Here is a 19114-nt window from a genome sequence, read left to right as displayed (position 1 = left end):
CTGTCATATAGCGGTAACTGTCTAATTTTATAGCATAGAGTTTATTTCAACTCTCTAAGTTGCTCGTGGGATTTTATCAAGGCACAGACACCATAATACTTTAACATGCCCCAATTCAACATACTGATATAGTCTTTTTTTCTCCTTCCTCTGTACATTAGAACTAGTTTATCCTTCATCTAATTTTCCTATTACAGTTCTTTTAGATCTCAATATTTCAGAACAAAGTAAGTATAAAAAAATTGGACTTTAATTAGTTTAATTAATCTAGGTTTCTGCAACAAACTTTTTTCTTGCGTATATTAGAAACAGTGAAATATACTACTGAAGTTATGCTCTATTGTACAAAGAGAAAACTATATGTGATTGACAGAATTCAAAATAAAAAAATTAGTTGACTGAAGCTCTATAGTTCGTAGACTGTGTATGTTGATTGGCTTTCTATGCCTTAAGTTAAGAATATGAACAGAGGAATGCATTGATTTGAAGGGTTGTGGCAAGCTTCACATATGTGGCATAATGCGTTTGTTTTTATGAGATTACACAATTAACTTGTGGACTATGTGAGTGTTGCCTGTGTTCCGCACATGTTCTGCCATGCTGTGATGCGTTAAGCCAGTATTAGATCGTTAGGGGTGGGCATGGATCAGTTTTTTTAAAAAACCGATCCAAACCGATCCGATCCGCTTTTAAATGGATTGGTTTAGTAAATTCCGATCCGATCCGGTTTACTGATCCGATTTTGAACCAAACCTAATTAATGGATCAGTTTCGAACCAATTTCGATCCAGATTTATGGATTAATCCATTTTCCAAAATGGATCGGATAAAAACCGGTTTAAAACCGGTTTTTTGAAATCAGTTTTTTAAAATGGATTTTTGAACCAGATTTTTTGAACCAGATTTTTTGAACCAGATTTTTTAAATCAGATTTTTTAAAACAGATTTATTAACCAGTTTTTTAAAACAGATTTTTGAACCAGATTTTTTAAACCAGATTTTTGAACCAGATTTATTAACCAGTTTTTTGAACCAGATTTTTTAAATCAATTTTTTGAACCAGATTTATTAACCAGTTTGAAAAGACTTCAATTTGATTACTGCAACATAATACATTCTTCAATCATGTGTGCATTCATTTCATTTGACGACTTCCAAAACCAACAAGATTGAGCAGCTGGAGAACAATTTTTGCCAGATAAATGATAAACTTCTTGAACTGAAAAAATAAACTATAACATGAAAAAATAAAGACATCCAGTGCCAGCTGTGGATGCCAGAGACCCAGAAATTTGATCACCATTTTCCCATTGCAGTACTACCGATTGAACAGACCTCAGTGATTGTGAAGGGGGCCACGGCTTGATCTCCTGAACATGGATGATGTATTGAACTTGGATTGAGACACTTTTTCTACTCTTTGATCTTAATCCTAGTACCATCTTCACAAAATAATACGCTGCTATTCTTGGTAGCTATTCTCTGTCACTCTAAATGATGAAACCTAAACATAGAACAAAAATTAGAGAAAAATGAGATGTTCTCAAACATTCCAAACACATTTATCTAAAATAGTAACAAAGGAACATACAATACATGATGCCAAAAATGACCAAACCAAAATAAATTATGAAGCCAATGCACAATGCATTCCTAGTTAAGATATATTCGTTAACGCCCCAAACACAAACAAAAGGTATAGTGAGACTAATTCTAATTCTTCTTCTGTTTCTTTATTATTAATAAATGAAAGCTCAAATAGAACATTGACATCAATGAAATTTAAGGTAAGAGACAAAAGCTACCGAGTGGAATGAATGATGGAAGAAAGAAGGAACCAGGTATCCAGATTCTAGAGAAAACAGCTAAATGCATGCAAATTGTAACAGAAAAGCATAAACCAACACTTGAAAACTTGACAAAGGCCAACTCAGCATTAAGCAAAGAAAACAATTGTGGGAAAATTAAATAAAGATTAAAAAAGCAGCCATCAATTAACAAACCAATTAATTAATATTGTGTTTGTATTAGCTTCATGGTGATAAGTAATTAATTAAAACAACAAATAGTTGCTTCTACTTTGTCATGGTATTGCCATGATTTTGTGGGGGTAGAATTGATTCTTGGGTGTTATACAAACACACTATAAGTCTACCAACAAGCTAAAGAATGCTAACCAAGGCCCAAGCAATGTTAAGTTCCTGGTAAAACTACAATTAGAGTAACACTAACACTAGAGCTATAGCCATCTTAGACAAGGCATTAATAGTCATGTACCAAATCTATCTAATAAACCCAATCATTTATCAATTATAACAAGCAATAGATAAAATATCAGAATGGGCTCATATATTGTAGCAAACTATGAAAAGCTGAAAGGCTTAAATTAACCATAAAAGTAAGAATATAGTTGATCGTCTAAAGTAAAATGCAACTAACCCAAATTAGAAGAGCCAATCAATACATGGAACACCTGCAATCCATCATATTTACATTTCATTAGAAGCTAATACACTAAAACCCTCAAAAAAATTATATATTTGTAAAATTCAAAGATAGAAGTAGCATATTCTTATGTGCAATGTTATACAAATGCTAACTGCATACCAATATCCCTCTCCAAATGCTAATTACATAGCATTATACATTCATCTTTAAGATTCTCACACACACATACACCAACCCCTTCTTTAAAAAAACAGAGGATGTGAAAATAATAAAGGAACAAAAAAGGGGGAAAGCATAAAGCTCATGGAGAATCAACAATGAAATAAAGTTAAGAGGAGAAAATTATACAGTTTTAGAAAAAATAAAGAACTGAACTAAAACCAAAACCCATCACCCAAACACCCCAATCGAAGAAAAAACGGGGAGAATCGATGAACTCACCGGAATAGTTGAGAACTTTAGACAACAAATTAATGAACCTGCAAATTAGGAAGAAACCCTCGAAAGAGAGAAAAAGGAGTGCGAAGAAGAGACAACAAATTAAGAAGGGATTTCTAGGGATTTTGTATAATGAACCTGCAATGCAACTATGCAAAGAACTCAAAAGAGTGCAGTGCACCGCGTAAAACGGTAGAAGATGTCGCTAGGAGCTGGAGGCTGGAGCACGAGTTTGGAGCAGTTGGTACTTGGTAGAAAAGAAACTGGTTTGGTTAAAATGGTTTTTTAAAGGGTATGATCCGAACCGTTTTAAATAAAGTAGTTTGGTTAATTGGTTTTTTTAAACCGGTTCGGTTCGGATAATTTATATTTGGATCGGTTATTTTCTAGATCGGTTCGGTTTAATTTTAAACAATTCGGTTCGGTTCGGTTTTTTTGCACACCCCTATAGATCGTTATACACACACGTGTATATATATATTTATAGAAAGAAATCCACTTATTGTAAATTTTTTGGTCTATGAAATCTTTTTACATTTTTGAGAATCTTAAAGCAGAAATATAAGTTTTTTATATTTGGTAGCTATTTTAAAAAAATTTCATGAAATTAATATAGTTTAAAGGGAACCATTTTTCTCCGCTTTTTCACAGAAAATTTTTTTAGGAGGGTGAAAATTCAACTTTTTCGACTTAGAGGAAAAAATTTATGTATATAAATAGACCACAATATCATTTTTTTTTTAAATTGGAAGCCTAATTAATATTTTTTTTTATCTATTATCACTTGAACAACAAATAAGAAAACACATTAACTTTATTAATTAACTCATTAAAATATATATTAATTTATATAATTCATTAGACATATTATTTTTTTTATCACTTTTATTTATATTTTATTATAAAATATTTTATTGCTATTGTGACACCCTTCTATTCTAAATAAATGAATAATCATAAATATAATAATTATGTCAGATAAAGAAAATTTTGATAAAACTCTTCTCATTAATACTTTGTAACATGGTTCAACATAATCTATTAAATGAAGAAAACATATAAAATATTATCTAAATAAAAGTAAGGCATATTCACCTAATTTCAATAAAGTCTCTAACAAGAAAATATATTGAAAAAGAAAATGACAACAATAATATCTACCTATTATGCCCTAATGTCACAAAAATCAAAGCAAAACCTTTCTTTATATTTCTCCCTCATCATACACGTCTTTTTGTACCTGATCTAATCTTGTAAGTGACATTCAATCAAAACACAAATATATAGCCACACGGAGTGAGAATACATCTTATCCATAAACAACATATATATATAGGACACAAAGGTAGATACATACATTGTGGAGAAAAAAAGGAACACTAAAAGAGAAGGGTTCAATAATGTTACTCAAAAACTCCCACTTTTTGTAGTGTAGTGAAGTAGTAATCGTGATAGATATAAGAGAGTAGACAAAGTAAAGAATTAATCCAAAGATTTATACTAGTTTGCCTCAACCACCAAGATTATGTTTAGTTCTTTATTCAACCAAATCAAGTTACATTATTTTATCAAAGATACAAGTATTATTTACCAAGTCATTTTTGGCTCAACTCTAAGTACTCCTCAAATCCTCTCTTCAAGCAATTTACCTAAGTATTCTTTTCACACAAAACCTCTATAGGCTTCAACATCGAGTATTCTTTTATAATCAAACCTCTTTAGACTCCAACAATAAGTATTCTCTAATAATCAAGCCTTTTCAGGCTCAAGCAACAAATATTTTTTTACAGTCAAGTCTCTTTAGGCTCAAATCTATTAACTCAGAGTTACTAAGATTTACAACATTATTTCATCTTCTTATCAAGACATGGTACAACAATTTAAGTACAAAGACTTTTTTTATTGAAAAAAAATATGTAGTTTTTGTAGTTGTCAATCTCTCTCTTTCTAAGCCTTAAAAAACTTCCTTTCATATGACTCCAATGAAGATGATTATTGCAAATCCTTGAGTTTCTCTCTCATGACTTGCTTCATCTTTCTTCATGATTTGCTTCTTGAGTAGAGAAATGTTCATTAGCATAATAAATGTTTGCATTAAATGTTTTCACCAAATTGTCACTTCTTACCTCATCAAGGAAACTCTTTATCACCTTTTGGCACCAAATAGGTAAATCACGTGTTTGTTGGGTCATTATAGTGATGAAACAACTTTGACTGCAACTTTTTGTGTTTGTAGGGATTTGTTTGTTCTTTTATAATGAAAAACATGTCTTTCTTTCCTTTTTGTATAATGTTGGTATCAATGAAGCATTTTTATGTGCAATTTGTTGAGGGATTGTTTAGACATAATCAGTTTTTCATTTAGAGATCATGAATAATGAAAATTTAATGCATATCACTTGTCATGATTAATGATTCGTCTTGTCTATTTACAGGTTCATCTTAGTGAGATCATCGTCTTATATACAAGATTCTTCTTACTATGTGAATTTAGAGAAATATTTGTCATTAATCATTTCAAAAACTTTATACTATAGATCAAAATCTTTTATGTTTGTCATCAGCCAAAATTAAGACTAAGGGAGTCTAACATTATATTTTGACCTAACATTTTCCTCCTTTTTTATGGTAACAAATATTTGTTTTTGAAATAAGGTTTTAATAGAAAAGTTTGAAAGACAACTTTTTTGAGTAATAAAACGAAGTAGTTCAATTTTGCTGAAAATTTTTTATGAGTGAAAAAGCTTGCTTTTCTTGAAGAAGATTTCATACAACACTAGATGAAATCAGGGTAAATTCTCATATAAAGAAAAATTTGTTTGTGAAGAATTTTTAACGAAGCTTTTTGGAGATAAACGAAATTGTATGAGGCACATATTAGACCAAAACATCAAGAAATCAAGTCATACTCAAGGAATATGTATAACCATATATTTCAAAGCAGATCATAGGGCATGTATCAGAGCAAATGTAGTATTTATATCAAAGCATATCATACAAAGCATAACATATCATACAAATCATAGCCTATTTGATATTTATCAAAGCATTCATGATTAGTAGAACAAGAAATATAATTTATCAGACCAAAATGAGAGATTTTAGTGAAAGTAACTCCTCTTGTGAACATGCATAATCAGAGTTATTATGTTCAAACACATAAAAGAAGTATGGATTGTGCATAGTAGTTACAACCAAATAAATCAGGAACTGTTCAAAAACTTAAAATTAACAAGAGTTTCAAAGAATTTAAAAAAAATATAAAAACATAAACTATTCCCTCTTTTGGCACCGATAAAAAGCTATTATAAAATAAATCTTCCTCATTTTAACTAAGCTCAATGTTGAGGTAGGAATTACTATTTTTTTTAATTACTTTTCTCGTTAATCTAATAATAAAAAAACTAATACTTATATAATATTCATAAGATATGATATTTTACAATTATTTAAAATTTATAAATTATAAAAACTGCACTACTAATTTTTTTATTATGATTTTTAACTTCTAAATTTAATAAATTATTTAAGCAAAATAATGCTATATATGTTTTTTTTATTGTTTTCTAGTTTACTTATATTTTAATTGTTAATTTTTAACTTAATATTTTTTTTTCTTATTTTGATAAACTATGAAAACTATATTTTTCACATTGATTTAGTGTAAATTTGTGTACAGTTTAATTATATGTAAATTTTTAATTTGTTGTTTTAAGTTAAATATGTTAGATTATGAACAAATATGATAATCTTTATTTTAGGAAAAAAATATTTATATAACCAAAAAATAAAATTATAACTAAATATGATAATATTTATTTTAGGAAACTTATATTAATATTTAATAAATAATCAAACAAATTTTAGTTACATTTAAGAATCATAATTTTTGAGAATCATAAGTTTTGAGATTTGTAATTCTCATAAATCATGATTCCCAAATATGAAAAAACTTTTTTTACCAAACGCTCCCTAAAAGTAAGTTTCGGTATATTTATTCTACTAAATAATTTATATTCTACATCAAATTTTAATGATCCAACTGTTAAATTAGAAGTCTTAATGTATAAATCAAGTTTACAATTTTTAAAAATTTTGAAAATTAATTTTCATTTCACTAATTTGTAAATTTGATCTATTCATTAAAAACTTTTAATTTATCAATTAGATTGTTAATATTTGATATAAAACATAAGTTATTGATCAATATAATAAAATCCACCAAGATTTATTCTTGAAATAAATAGATCTTTTATTCAAAATTAACACACGGAAAACAATAAATCATCACCCTTGCATACTTATAATAAATTATAATATATATATATATATATATATATATATATATATCGGAGACATTTGATAAAAAAAAATATAAAGTTGTATGCATTCAAAATTAAATTTGACTTAAATAATAGCAGTAATAATTAAAAGAAACACAAATTTTACCATTAAAATTTGAAATAATTATATATATATATATGAATAAATAAGAATATTAATTTTTAATTAAAATATTTCAATTTATATTGATGCTATACATAAAAGAATAATACTTAAATACATATATGTTTTTTTTGTTCGTTCCTGGAGTATCCACTGCCGATAGTAGTGACTAATCTCCTTGCTACGTTGGAGGCACCTCAAAGAGTGGGATAGCTGACCCCAAGATTTAACGCGGCTACATATACAAGGCAGGATTCGAACCAAAATTTAACGGGAATTTGAAATTTAATTTAATAATTTATATAAACTTTTATTATAAAAGTTATTAAGATAAAATTATATATTGACCTTTATTTACTTAATATAGACATGCATAGTATCAAGTCATATCAATATTTAATAGATATTATTTGTTAATATTATATATGTAAGTCCAATAGATTTAAAGTTGCTAAGATAAATAATTTGAAAATTTTATTCTTTAGTTAAAAATAGGAGTTTAATTCTTACTTTAAATTTCAACTGTAATTAAAAGGTATCACTTTTTCTTTAACTTTAATATGGAGAGTTATACCCATTAATTAAAAAATTGTAAGTCCATTATATTTATATATTACCGACAAATTAATCGGGGTTTTCGTAAAATCAATCATATTTTCATTTTCTATACCAAATTAATTGAAGTTTTCCTAAAATTAATTCAATAGATTAAAGTTAAACTAAATGATATATACTTATAAAAATAACAATTATATTGTGGTCTAAATAAATATACATTTAAATAATTTTTAATTAATTATCTTCCATCAATCATTGATTCTAATTTTTCGAGTTCTTCTTCATATATAAAATCTTTTGCAAAGTTTGTTCACATATTATGCTTATTAAATTCTAAAAAAAATATCAAATATGAAAAATACGCTAATTTGTGAAATAAATATAATATTTTTTTTTATATAAATCCATAATAATTTGCATATAAAATTTTTAAATATATAATTATAATTATAATTTGCATATTAAAATTTTTTCATAAAGGCATGAATCTTTTCATATTATAATTTTAATCATAAATAAAATATTTTAGTATGAAGTTAACACTAAAAAAAGAATAACTCTACTTACTTTTATTTAAACGGATAAAAAAACAATAAAGATAACTATCGTAAAATCAAAAGAAGCCAAAAATAGAGGAATATAAATATAATTTTGCTACAAATGAGAATATACATAGATAGCTGGCCCCAAGATTTAACGCGGCTGCATACACAAGACAGGATTCGAACCCCTGACCTTGCTTAAGCGTGGATCAACCCCTACCACTGAACCACACGCTTGTGGTTAACTGAGATATATCTAGAGTATATTCTAATTATTATTATTATTATTATTATTATATATATATATATATATATATATATATATATATATATATGAAATAACTCCTTCCCTCCAATAAGTTTCCTTCTAATAATTTTCTCTAATAATCTTTTTATTTTCAATAAATGTGTTGTAAATATTTATTTTCTTCAATAATTTGATCTAAATATTTTTTTTATGTAAAAATGATATTATAAAATAAATTGTAACTAAAAAAAATTAAAAAAAAAATATATCAATTTTTTTTTACTGAAAATAATGAAAAACAAACAAATATATTAAAATACAAGATAAAATTTGGATTAAAATATTTTAATAATTCCTAATCATTATTAGATTTTAACAATATTATAAGATAAATTGTAACTAAAAATAATAAATAAATAAATAAATATATCAAAACAAATATATTAAAATAAAAGGTAAAATTTGGATAAATATATTTTAATAATTATTACTAATCATTATTAGACTTCTGCAATATTATAAAATAATTAAAAATAAATATATCAAAATAAAAGAAATAATTTTCATAAAAATATTTTAATAATTACTGATAATTATTAGATTTTGTAATATCATAAAATAAACTGCTAATAAAAATAATTAAAAAAAAATACATCAAAAAATATATTTGAAAATTAAAGAAAAAATTTAGATAAAAATACTTTAATAATTATTTTTATTTTTATTTATTGATTATAATGTAAATGATTATTAATTATTATTATATTTCCCTTTAATATTATTACTAATTACTAATTATTTTCTTGCTTCAACGTTATTATTAATTACAAAATTATTCATTTGCATTAAAAATTCACCTAAAATATTTATGTTATATAACTTATAAAAATTAATTCAAATTATATAACAAGTATTGTGATGAAAAAAAGTTTAGATATCATATTACATGTGTTACTAAAATAACTCAAGTATATCATAGGAAACAAATTTAGTATAATATAATTGAGTCTAACTAAATACGAAACATGAAGAAAACAAAATCACTGTTAGATTAAATATCAGTTATATTATTATAATAGATAACGTTAAAAGAACATTAAATAAAATAAATAGTAGCTATAACATATATCAAATATTAAATTATATTAAAATATAGATTATAAATTTATTATCATTATAAAAATTTTCCGTTTAGAACTTTATTATCATTTTTAAAAGTAAAATTCAATACCTTATTTAAAAATACCTTCTTTAAGAATACCTTACTGAAAATACCTTATTTAGCCAATAAAAGAGTACCTTATTGTTGTAAAAAAAAAACCTTATTTAAGAGAATTAGTAAAAAAAAACATTAAATAAAATAAATAGTAACTATCACATATATCAAATATTAAATTATATTAAATTGTAGATTAGAACTTTATTATCATTATATAAGTTTTTCGTTTAGAACTTTATTGTCATTTTTAAAAGTAAAATTCAATACCTTATTTAAAAAATACCTTCTTTAAGAATACCTTATTTAAATAATAAAAAAAATACCTTATTGGTGTAAAAAAAATTATTTAAGAGAATTAGTGCTAAATTGTATTAAATTTTTAAAAATACTTTATTGAAATATATCAAGTACTCTTCTCTTTCATGGCAAAAAGTGAGCTTAAATTCATCCAAATTTTTAAAATAATAAAATATATGTATAAAAGAAGGTTAAATTATATTTTTATTTATTTATTATATTTAATTCAGTTTCATTATCTTTTTTAAAGACTAATTTTTAAAAAATGTTCAATTTTATCTTTTTTGTCTAAATTGACATTAATAACGTTAATAAAATTGAAATAAAAATATAAAACTTTTTTTAAAAATTAGAATATCAAATTGAACTATTTAAAAATAATAAGACAAAATCAAATTTTAAAAATAAAATGTAAGACCAGTAATTTATCCATAAGAAAAATATGCCTTACAGATATATCATGTTTTTTTTTTTTTGGTTCAAGTATCCACCGTCGATAGCGGTGACTAATCTTCTCGTTACGAGGGAGACATCTCAAAGGATGGGATAAATAGCCTTAAGATTTAACGCGGCTGCATACACAAGGCATCACATACATGTATCAAAGAAGTATGCCTTAAAGATATAACATGCATGCCATATACTTAAAATAAATTTGATATATGTCCCTTTAGGAGACGTACATTTGATAAAAAAAAATAGTTTTATACATACATAATTAGATTAAATTTCACTTAAATAACAACAATAATAATAATAAATAAAAATAAACACGAAATGATCAGTTATCACCTTTAAAATTTGAAATAATTTAAATATATGTCACTAAATAAGAATGTAATTATATAATATTAATTTTTATTTAAAATATTTTAATTTATCTTGATAGTATAAATAAAACAATAAGACTTTGATACATATTTTTTTGTATCATTATTTAATCAAAATTAAAATTTTACTTTAATAATTTATATTGACCATATATTGTTATATAAGTCATTAAGATAAAATTATATGTTGACTACTGATTAAAAGAAAGTTAAATTATGATTTTGGTACATTTTTAATTTTATATATTAATTTTAATTATTTATCTGTTAAAATATTTATTTTGATTCTTTATATATTATATTTGGATCAATGTGATCCTTTTATAAAAGTTATCATTTTCAATTTTGTAACATAATTATAAATTAATTTTTGATTAATTCAAGATGTAAAAATTATAATAATAAATTTACCTATGTAAAATTATAAAATTCAATTGTTGTTTAATCCAAAAGAACTATAAGTATTGTGAAAATTACTAAATATTTACACATAATATGAAATTAAAAAAATAATTATTTTTTGGACTTATTATGTTTATGAGATTTTCACCATGCTTGCAAAATCCTTTTGTTTAAAGTTCAATTATATTTGATACTTTTCATATAAGTGTGTATCTCGTGAAATAAATGTAAATCTTAAATTGATTAAAAAATAATTAAAAATTATGTCACAAAATTTATAAGGAATCATTATTTTTTGAAAATATTTTATCGACCTAAATTTATGAAATAAAAAATAAAAATAAAAGACAAAAAATATAATTTAACTTAAAATATATATACATTTATTCATTGGATATAGACGTGCATACAGAAGACAATTGTGTTTCCAGTCAACCTAAAATATAGCAAGCAATAGGTTTTGAATGCTATAAATATCCCAATGCACGCTACATTTTTCAATCACTTTCATACAATATATTCTCTTGTGTGAAAAAAAAAAAAAGAAGAAGAAAGAAGAAGTGTATTTCAGTTGAAATGAAGCATTTTATTGTTGTTTGTGTCATCTTCTGGACATGTACATATCAAGTCATGTCCCGAACGTTGTCTGAGTCTTCTGTTGCTAAAACACACGAGCAATGGATGTCCAAACATCAACGCTCCTATACCGATGAAGCAGAAAAGCAGAAACGCTTCAAAATATTTATGGAGAACTTAGAATACATAGAGAAGTTCAACAATGCTGAGAATACGAGTTACAAGATGGGTCTGAATCAATTTTCTGATTTAACCGATCAAGAGTTTATCGCTTCACATACTATCAAGGTTTCTAGCCCACTAGTGTCAGATTCATCCTCAGATACAATACCATTGAACCTGACTGGTATTCCATCAAACTTTGACTGGAGAGACAAAGGAGCCGTCACCGCTGTTAAGGACCAAGGCGTATGTTGTGAGTAAAGACCTTTTTTTGTTTTATGATAATAATCATTATACTTACAAATAATATTGTTTATACGTTTTTGCAAACCTCATGAATTGGTGCAACATTTAAACATAGGTGGTCACACGTTATGAAGATAATATATCTTATAAAAAATTTATGTTTGATTTTCATTGTATGTATGGATGTGTTAGGTTAATAATAGTAATAATACTATAAACGACATTAATATCTAGTAATAATTAGGAGAAACTCTTGACAATTTTAGTTTTAACCTCTCATGTTTTTTTGTTTGGTTTTAACTTTTATGCCTGCAAAAATAGATTTATCTCATTTTTTAAATGTTCTTTTCTTACAATCTGATACATTTATCTAGAAAGTTTAAATATATAGTATGATGGCATTTTATGCACGCTAAACAACTGATTATCCCAAAAGAATGTTTAACGAAAAGAAATTTAATGAAGCAAAAGGTAATCTGTTTTAATTCTATGTTGCAGCAAGCTGTTGGGCTTTTACAAGTGTGGCAGCTATAGAAGGCCTTGTCCGAATCAAAACAAATAAGTTGATCTCGTTGTCAGAGCAACAACTAGTAGACTGTAATAGAGAGAACGATGGATGTCATGAAGGTAACATGGATGTTGCCTTCAAGTACATCATAACAAACCAGGGTATCGCTAGCGAAATTGATTATCCATATGAAGGATCTGTCGAAACATGCAGGAGTAAGATGAAACGGCCTGCTGTTAAAATAAGTGGTTTTATAGATGTAACTCCAAATAGTGAAAAGCATCTGCTACAAGCCGTGGCCACGCAACCAGTATCAGTTTATGTTGCTATCAATGATAACTTTAGGCAATACAGATCAGGTATATTTGAAGGACCATGTGGAACTGATCTCAACCATGCGGTTACTGTAATTGGTTATGGGACAAGCCAAGATGGCACTAAGTACTGGTTGGTCAAGAATTCATGGAGCCAGGGATGGGGAGAAAATGGTTACATGAGGTTGCTAAGGGAAAGTGGTCAACCTGGAGGTGTTTGTGGCCTCGCCAAAGCTCCTTCTTATCCAACTATGTAGTTTCAAAGCAAAATTATAGAATTCCGATTTGTTCTTGTGTTTCTGTGCTGTAATAGTAGTATTCTGCTGAATTTAAGCATCAGCAGGGATTATCATAATCCGAAAATAAATATGGTTATTTTTTTTATTTGTTAATTATTATTGGATATATATTTTCGTAACTTCCTAATGTGACATTATATACAACGGCGTAAAAAGGTTCTCTGTGACTGCGTTATTAAAAAAAATTATTCTAAAAAAATTAAAACAAAGAAAAAATAATAGAGTATGGTGGTTACTTTTTTTGGTATCATTACGAAAGATGATGGACAAAAATACACTAGAACTAGGATGACATTAAGTTAACCCCTAAAACGAACAAAATAGAATTTGGAGGACTCCTCCATGAAACATTCAAGTCCAAATGTTGGACATCTCACTTTGTTAGAGAATGGACCACACGGTTGATCTCACGAGGATACAAACAAACTCTACCTCCCAAGTCCAAAAACATTGATCAGCCAACCTCCTAATAATATATCATCGTATTTATGTCTAAGGTGAGCCTCCCTCTCTACACTCTGAGCTGTTTTGATAACATCCAAGTAATTGAATTCGCAGATAGCCCTCTTACACCACTCCTTCCAACAAAGTTCAAGGCCTTCAACAGCAGCTAGAAGCTCGGCCCAGAGAGAGTTGCCGCCCTGGAGGCCAACTACAAACCCAAGTTTCCACTCTCCTACTGAATTCTGCAAATTACCACCAGACCCCATAGCATTAAGCTAGGGAACAAAACATCCATCCACATTCAACTTAACCAAAGATGGTTTTGGGGGACTCCATTGAGTGTTTACCTGCCACAGTTTGCGTTTAGCAAAGATAAATCCGGTTCTGCACCCAGGCTTCTTCAATCCGACGATACAAGTAAGGAAGGCATGTTATATTTAAGAGTAAAATTAAAACTAAAATGTGTATGTTCCATATGATGATTATTTGAAAGATGTAGATGATTTATAATTTATGAAAAAATAGTTTAAGAGTAAAATTGAAACTAAAATGTACATTAAAAAGACATGTTATTTTGTGTTTTTTTTTATTTAAAAAATTGTGTAACATTTATTTTATTTTCAAAATTTATTCTTTAATAACTAAAAAATCTATAATTAAGAGGTAAAAAGGTCAAAGTAAATATGTATATGAAAGTTATATAATAGTCTAGTAGGGATAAAAGGCACTTCATGTCTCTTAATTTTTCTTAAAGATAAAAAAAAAAAAATTAAAAGTGATTGTGAGTGATCATTTACAAAATGAGATTTTTTTTTAAGTATAATGTTTCACTGTACATAGAGATCAAAATAAATACATCATTTCAAATTTTTTTTATAATATGTATAGATTATAAATTATAGTTGTAAATTATAGATTAATCATTAATCAAATATAAAATTAACCACTAATAAACATTTTAATAATATGTAATAATATTAACCATTGATCATTGATGTAATGATGTTTATTTACCCTTAGCATATGACAACTAATAATATTTTTATATGCTATTAGTTTGGTGTAACAATCAATAACTTCGTAATAGTGTAACCATTTGTATAACAAAGATATCTTTATTTACACATGTAGAATTATATATATCAATATTCAATAACTATATACAATAATCGTGTTTATTTAGTTTTAGACACATCTCAAATAAAATGAATCAAATTTATATGTACAATTAATCATATATTTGCACATAATGTTTTTCTTTCAAGAATCTCGTCTTTTCTTTGTGTCGAATATATTATACGGAGATGTCGTTTTCCATAGTTATAACTAGGTTTTTGTCTATATTCGGTATATGTATGAAGTTGTAAGCTTTGAATAATTATTAGTCTCTCAATCAGTGAATTGTATACATTTATCTTCTAAATCAGGGTATCAGCCAGTTAAACCAGTTAAAAGTTAGAGTAATTTCTTTATTCATCTCTTAGACATTTCTTTTCATACATATAATTAAGAATCAATCTTCTAACTATTTTCTTAAAAAATAAAATTATTTATTAATCATGTAGTTAAAGAGTAATTTCTTTATTCACCTATTAGACATTTCTTTTCATACATATGATTAAGAATCAATCTTCTAACTATATTCTTAAAAATAAAATTATTTATTAATCATGTCACATTTTATTGATTATATATAATTATACATCATGTCACGTCTCTAATATTACATGAATAAAATCATTCACCTTTAAGAGCTTATCAATATTTTTATTTATTTTGTTTTAATATTTTATTATTATTTTTATTTGTATAATACACAGACATATTTATTATATATAATAATAATTTATAATAAATTATATATATATATAAATATTATATATTAATATATAAAATTATATTTAAAATGAATATATATATATATATATATATATTTTTAAATATAAATTATATTTTACCTTTATAATAAATATTTTGTACTTGTATTGTAACAAATTTATTTTTATTTATTAATAATTTAATTTAAAAGGTTTGTGTTTAATATATAAAGGTTTGTGTTTAATAAAGGTTTGTGTTTAATATATAAGAATTAATTTTTTTTTTCACTCTTAATTTACAAAATTGTTAATTATTTTCTTTTTACAAATATTCATAGAGGAAATAAAAAAAATATATTGACAGTGTATTATGTACAAACCTATATGAAAATGAAAAATATATTAAAAATAAGAGGATGAGTGTATAAATTAAAAGTGGAAAAGAAACATAAATAAACAGACTATTTATCCTCAGTTTTGAAACCTTACTTTTTAAGTGACATGCATATAACCTCATTAGAGTTTATGAGAATATGCACACGAGTGAATTTTCATTTATTATATCCTTTCATGCTCAAGAAAGTTATCACTATTGTTCTGTACATTCCAACATCCATTTCCTAGCTAGTGGTTTCTAGGTTGATCTAGTATAAAATTAGTGTTAGATGGTTAGAAATCATTAATAAATACAATAAATAATAATGTATAAGAAAATTTTCTTATTTATAAATTTATAAAATAATTAAGTAGTAACAAAATATTATATTTATTTTTGTAGGTATGTGTATTTTACATTAATGATATGCTTCGAATGCATGCAGATTATTATAAAAAGTTATACATTTATTTATTTTATATTAAATTTGTTAAAATTAATAAATATAATATTTTATAATATTATTGTCTATAAATAATATTTAATAAATATTGTAACACCTCAGTTTTCATAAATTATATTAATAATATTTTAGAAATTATTTCAATATGTTAATGTATTTATTTTGGGATTTTTGGTACTATTTAAGTAGGGATGGCAAATATACCCGTACCCGCGGGTAATACCCAAACCCGTCCCGACTTTGACGGGAAATACCCGGTTTGATTGGGTACGGGTAAAACCTGATACTTTAAATCGGGTATGGGTACGGGTATGTACTTACTCGCCCCGTACCCGTACCCGTACCCGTCCCCGTTTACATTTTTAATTTAATATCCACTTTTAATTTAATTATATTAAGGAATTTTAATATATTTTTATGTGTGATTATTTATTATAAAATGAGATAGAGAAATAACTTAATTATAATTTAATATAATAAAAAAATAATTTAAAAATATCATATTTTTTTATAAAAAAATAAAAAATAAAAAAATTGACGGGTACGGGTACGGGTATACCCGATACCCGACGGGAACGGGGATGGGGATGAAAATCACATACCCGACGGGTACGGGTACGGGGACGGGATGAGTTTAACTCGCGGGGACGGGGACGGGGTATCATGAAACCCTTACCCGACCCGCCCCGTTGCCATCCCTATATTTAAGTATATGAACACTATTTTATTATAAAGCATGATTTGTAATTATTATTTTGATATTTAATGTAATTATTTAGAGTTTTGATATTATTTAAATAATTATATGAGCACTATTTTATTTATGAGATGTGATTTATAATTATTATTTTGATTAGTGATATATAGGTAACTTTTATGAAATATGTTATATTAATAACTATGCTTATGTTATTTGATTAAAGGAAGAGGTATGTTTAATTATATTAATTATTTTATGAAAACAAAGGAAGGGCGTGTTAGTCTTTTTATTATTATTATTTTAACAAGAGAGTTATCAGAAGTTACTTTACGCTTCGTTCTCCTGACTTCTCCTTATTCATTTTCTTTTTACGGTCTTCGAAGATCAAGGAGAACTAAGCGAAAGAGACGAACCGAATTTCGCTTGTGCCTCATCTTTTGATCATCAAGGTAAAGGGGAGAGTGAGAAACCTCACTCGGGATTGTGGGAATAATTGTTGGGTAGTAGGATTGGTCACAATCCCTTGCTTGATGCATGCTCTAGGAACAGGCAGATTATAAAAGTTTTCTGTTTTAATATTTGAGTTTTCTGTTGGTTTCTAGTTGGATGTGATGCATGAATATATGTTTAATTTTCAAATTAGATAAGTTTTGATATAAATTAGAGTGCTCTATAGGTTCCTGTGGGAAACCCTATGAGAAACAATTAGGGGTGTGACACCCTCTACCCCAACATTAATACACAATAAATGTAAACAAATTTTTTTTTTCCATTTGAGTAAATAAAATCTTTCATAGTTTAATAATATTTTTCATGGATAAAACAATTGTCTCAAAAGGTAGAAGATTCACATTCGTAACTCAACAATCATAAAAAGTCAACATGTAAGTATTAAAATTCAAGAAATCATATAAAGTAAAATATAGATTAATTCTAGTAAAGGTGGCAGTGCCTCCTAGTTAGGAATTAATTTATAACTTTCAAATCATGTAATAAAAATAATATGACAAAGATGTACATTTTGGTCTTTTCTCAAGAACGTTCAAAATTACAAAAGAAGAGAAAATTAAAGCTTTTTAACACAATAACATCCAAAATAAGCCTAGCTATGCCCGATGTCACATCCTATCAGAGCATGCCCAACTGAAGCCTTAAGCCTCATCACCAACATCCTCATGATGTTGTTCACCTGCAACATAATTTAAACATATACAAAAACAACAAGGGAGTGAGAAACATCTCACTCAGTTTTAGGTGAAGAAATAAAGGTTAGATAGCACACACGCAACAAATATAAATCACATGTAAACAATACACATAAATAATCAATATCACATATGTACTCATTTATCATGCTATGATGTCATGGCGCCACAAGAAAGTTTCACATATCATCACTGGTGACCCTAAGGCACACCTGGTTACAACTGTCGGTGACCCTAAGGTACACCTTGTTAGCATATCACAACTGTTGGTGACCCTAAGGTACACCTTGTTAGCATATCACAATTGTCGGTGACCCTATGGTACACCTTGTTAGCATGTTACATCACCGGTATGCGGCCTCAGTGGCACACCTGGAGTCATATATGTATATGATGCATGTCACACATTCATAATTTCATTGACTCAACATTTAACTTATTACAGAATTTCATTTAGTATATCATGTCATTACTTTTCATATTTTATAATCACAGCTTGTCTCAATAGTCCATTCTTAGGTCTCATGTCATTTGTCCATATTTCACATGGTCATGTCATAAATACTCCTCATAAGGT

General features: G+C 26.4%; 1 protein-coding gene and 1 long non-coding RNA gene across 2 annotated transcripts; one reads left to right on the top strand and one right to left on the bottom strand.

Moving 5' to 3' along the window:
* Window positions 1-726: 726 nt before the first annotated feature.
* Window positions 727-3257, bottom strand: LOC145954439 (uncharacterized). Its single transcript, XR_014431641.1, has 3 exons — window positions 2890-3257; window positions 2440-2473; window positions 727-1504 (listed from the first exon to the last, which is right to left on the bottom strand). It is a non-coding gene; the product is annotated as an uncharacterized LOC145954439 (long non-coding RNA).
* An 8664-nt stretch (window positions 3258-11921) lies between these two features.
* On the top strand, window positions 11922-13625 carry LOC109817771 (senescence-specific cysteine protease SAG39-like). The gene is made up of 2 exons (XM_020383117.3): window positions 11922-12418; window positions 12910-13625. Exons 1-2 carry the CDS (start codon window positions 12004-12006, stop codon window positions 13488-13490), a joined length of 996 nt encoding a protein of 331 aa, XP_020238706.1. The 5' UTR covers window positions 11922-12003; the 3' UTR covers window positions 13491-13625.
* The last annotated feature ends 5489 nt before the right edge of the window (window positions 13626-19114 follow it).

Source organism: Cajanus cajan, chromosome 1 (genome assembly GCF_000230855.2).
Source record: "Cajanus cajan strain Asha chromosome 1, NIPB_CcT2T_4, whole genome shotgun sequence".
Taxonomy (NCBI): Eukaryota; Viridiplantae; Streptophyta; class Magnoliopsida; order Fabales; family Fabaceae; genus Cajanus; species Cajanus cajan.
This window is presented reverse-complemented; position numbering and strand designations above follow the sequence as displayed.

Excerpts from the sequence above, each read along its gene's own strand:
- LOC109817771 (XM_020383117.3), top strand. The coding sequence starts at position 12,004 with ATGAAGCATTTTATTGTTGTTTGTGTCATCTTCTGGACATGTACATAT. Across the intron at positions 12,419-12,909 it reads TAAGGACCAAGGCGTATGTT|CAAGCTGTTGGGCTTTTACA; the intron begins GTGAGTAAAGAC and ends TCTATGTTGCAG.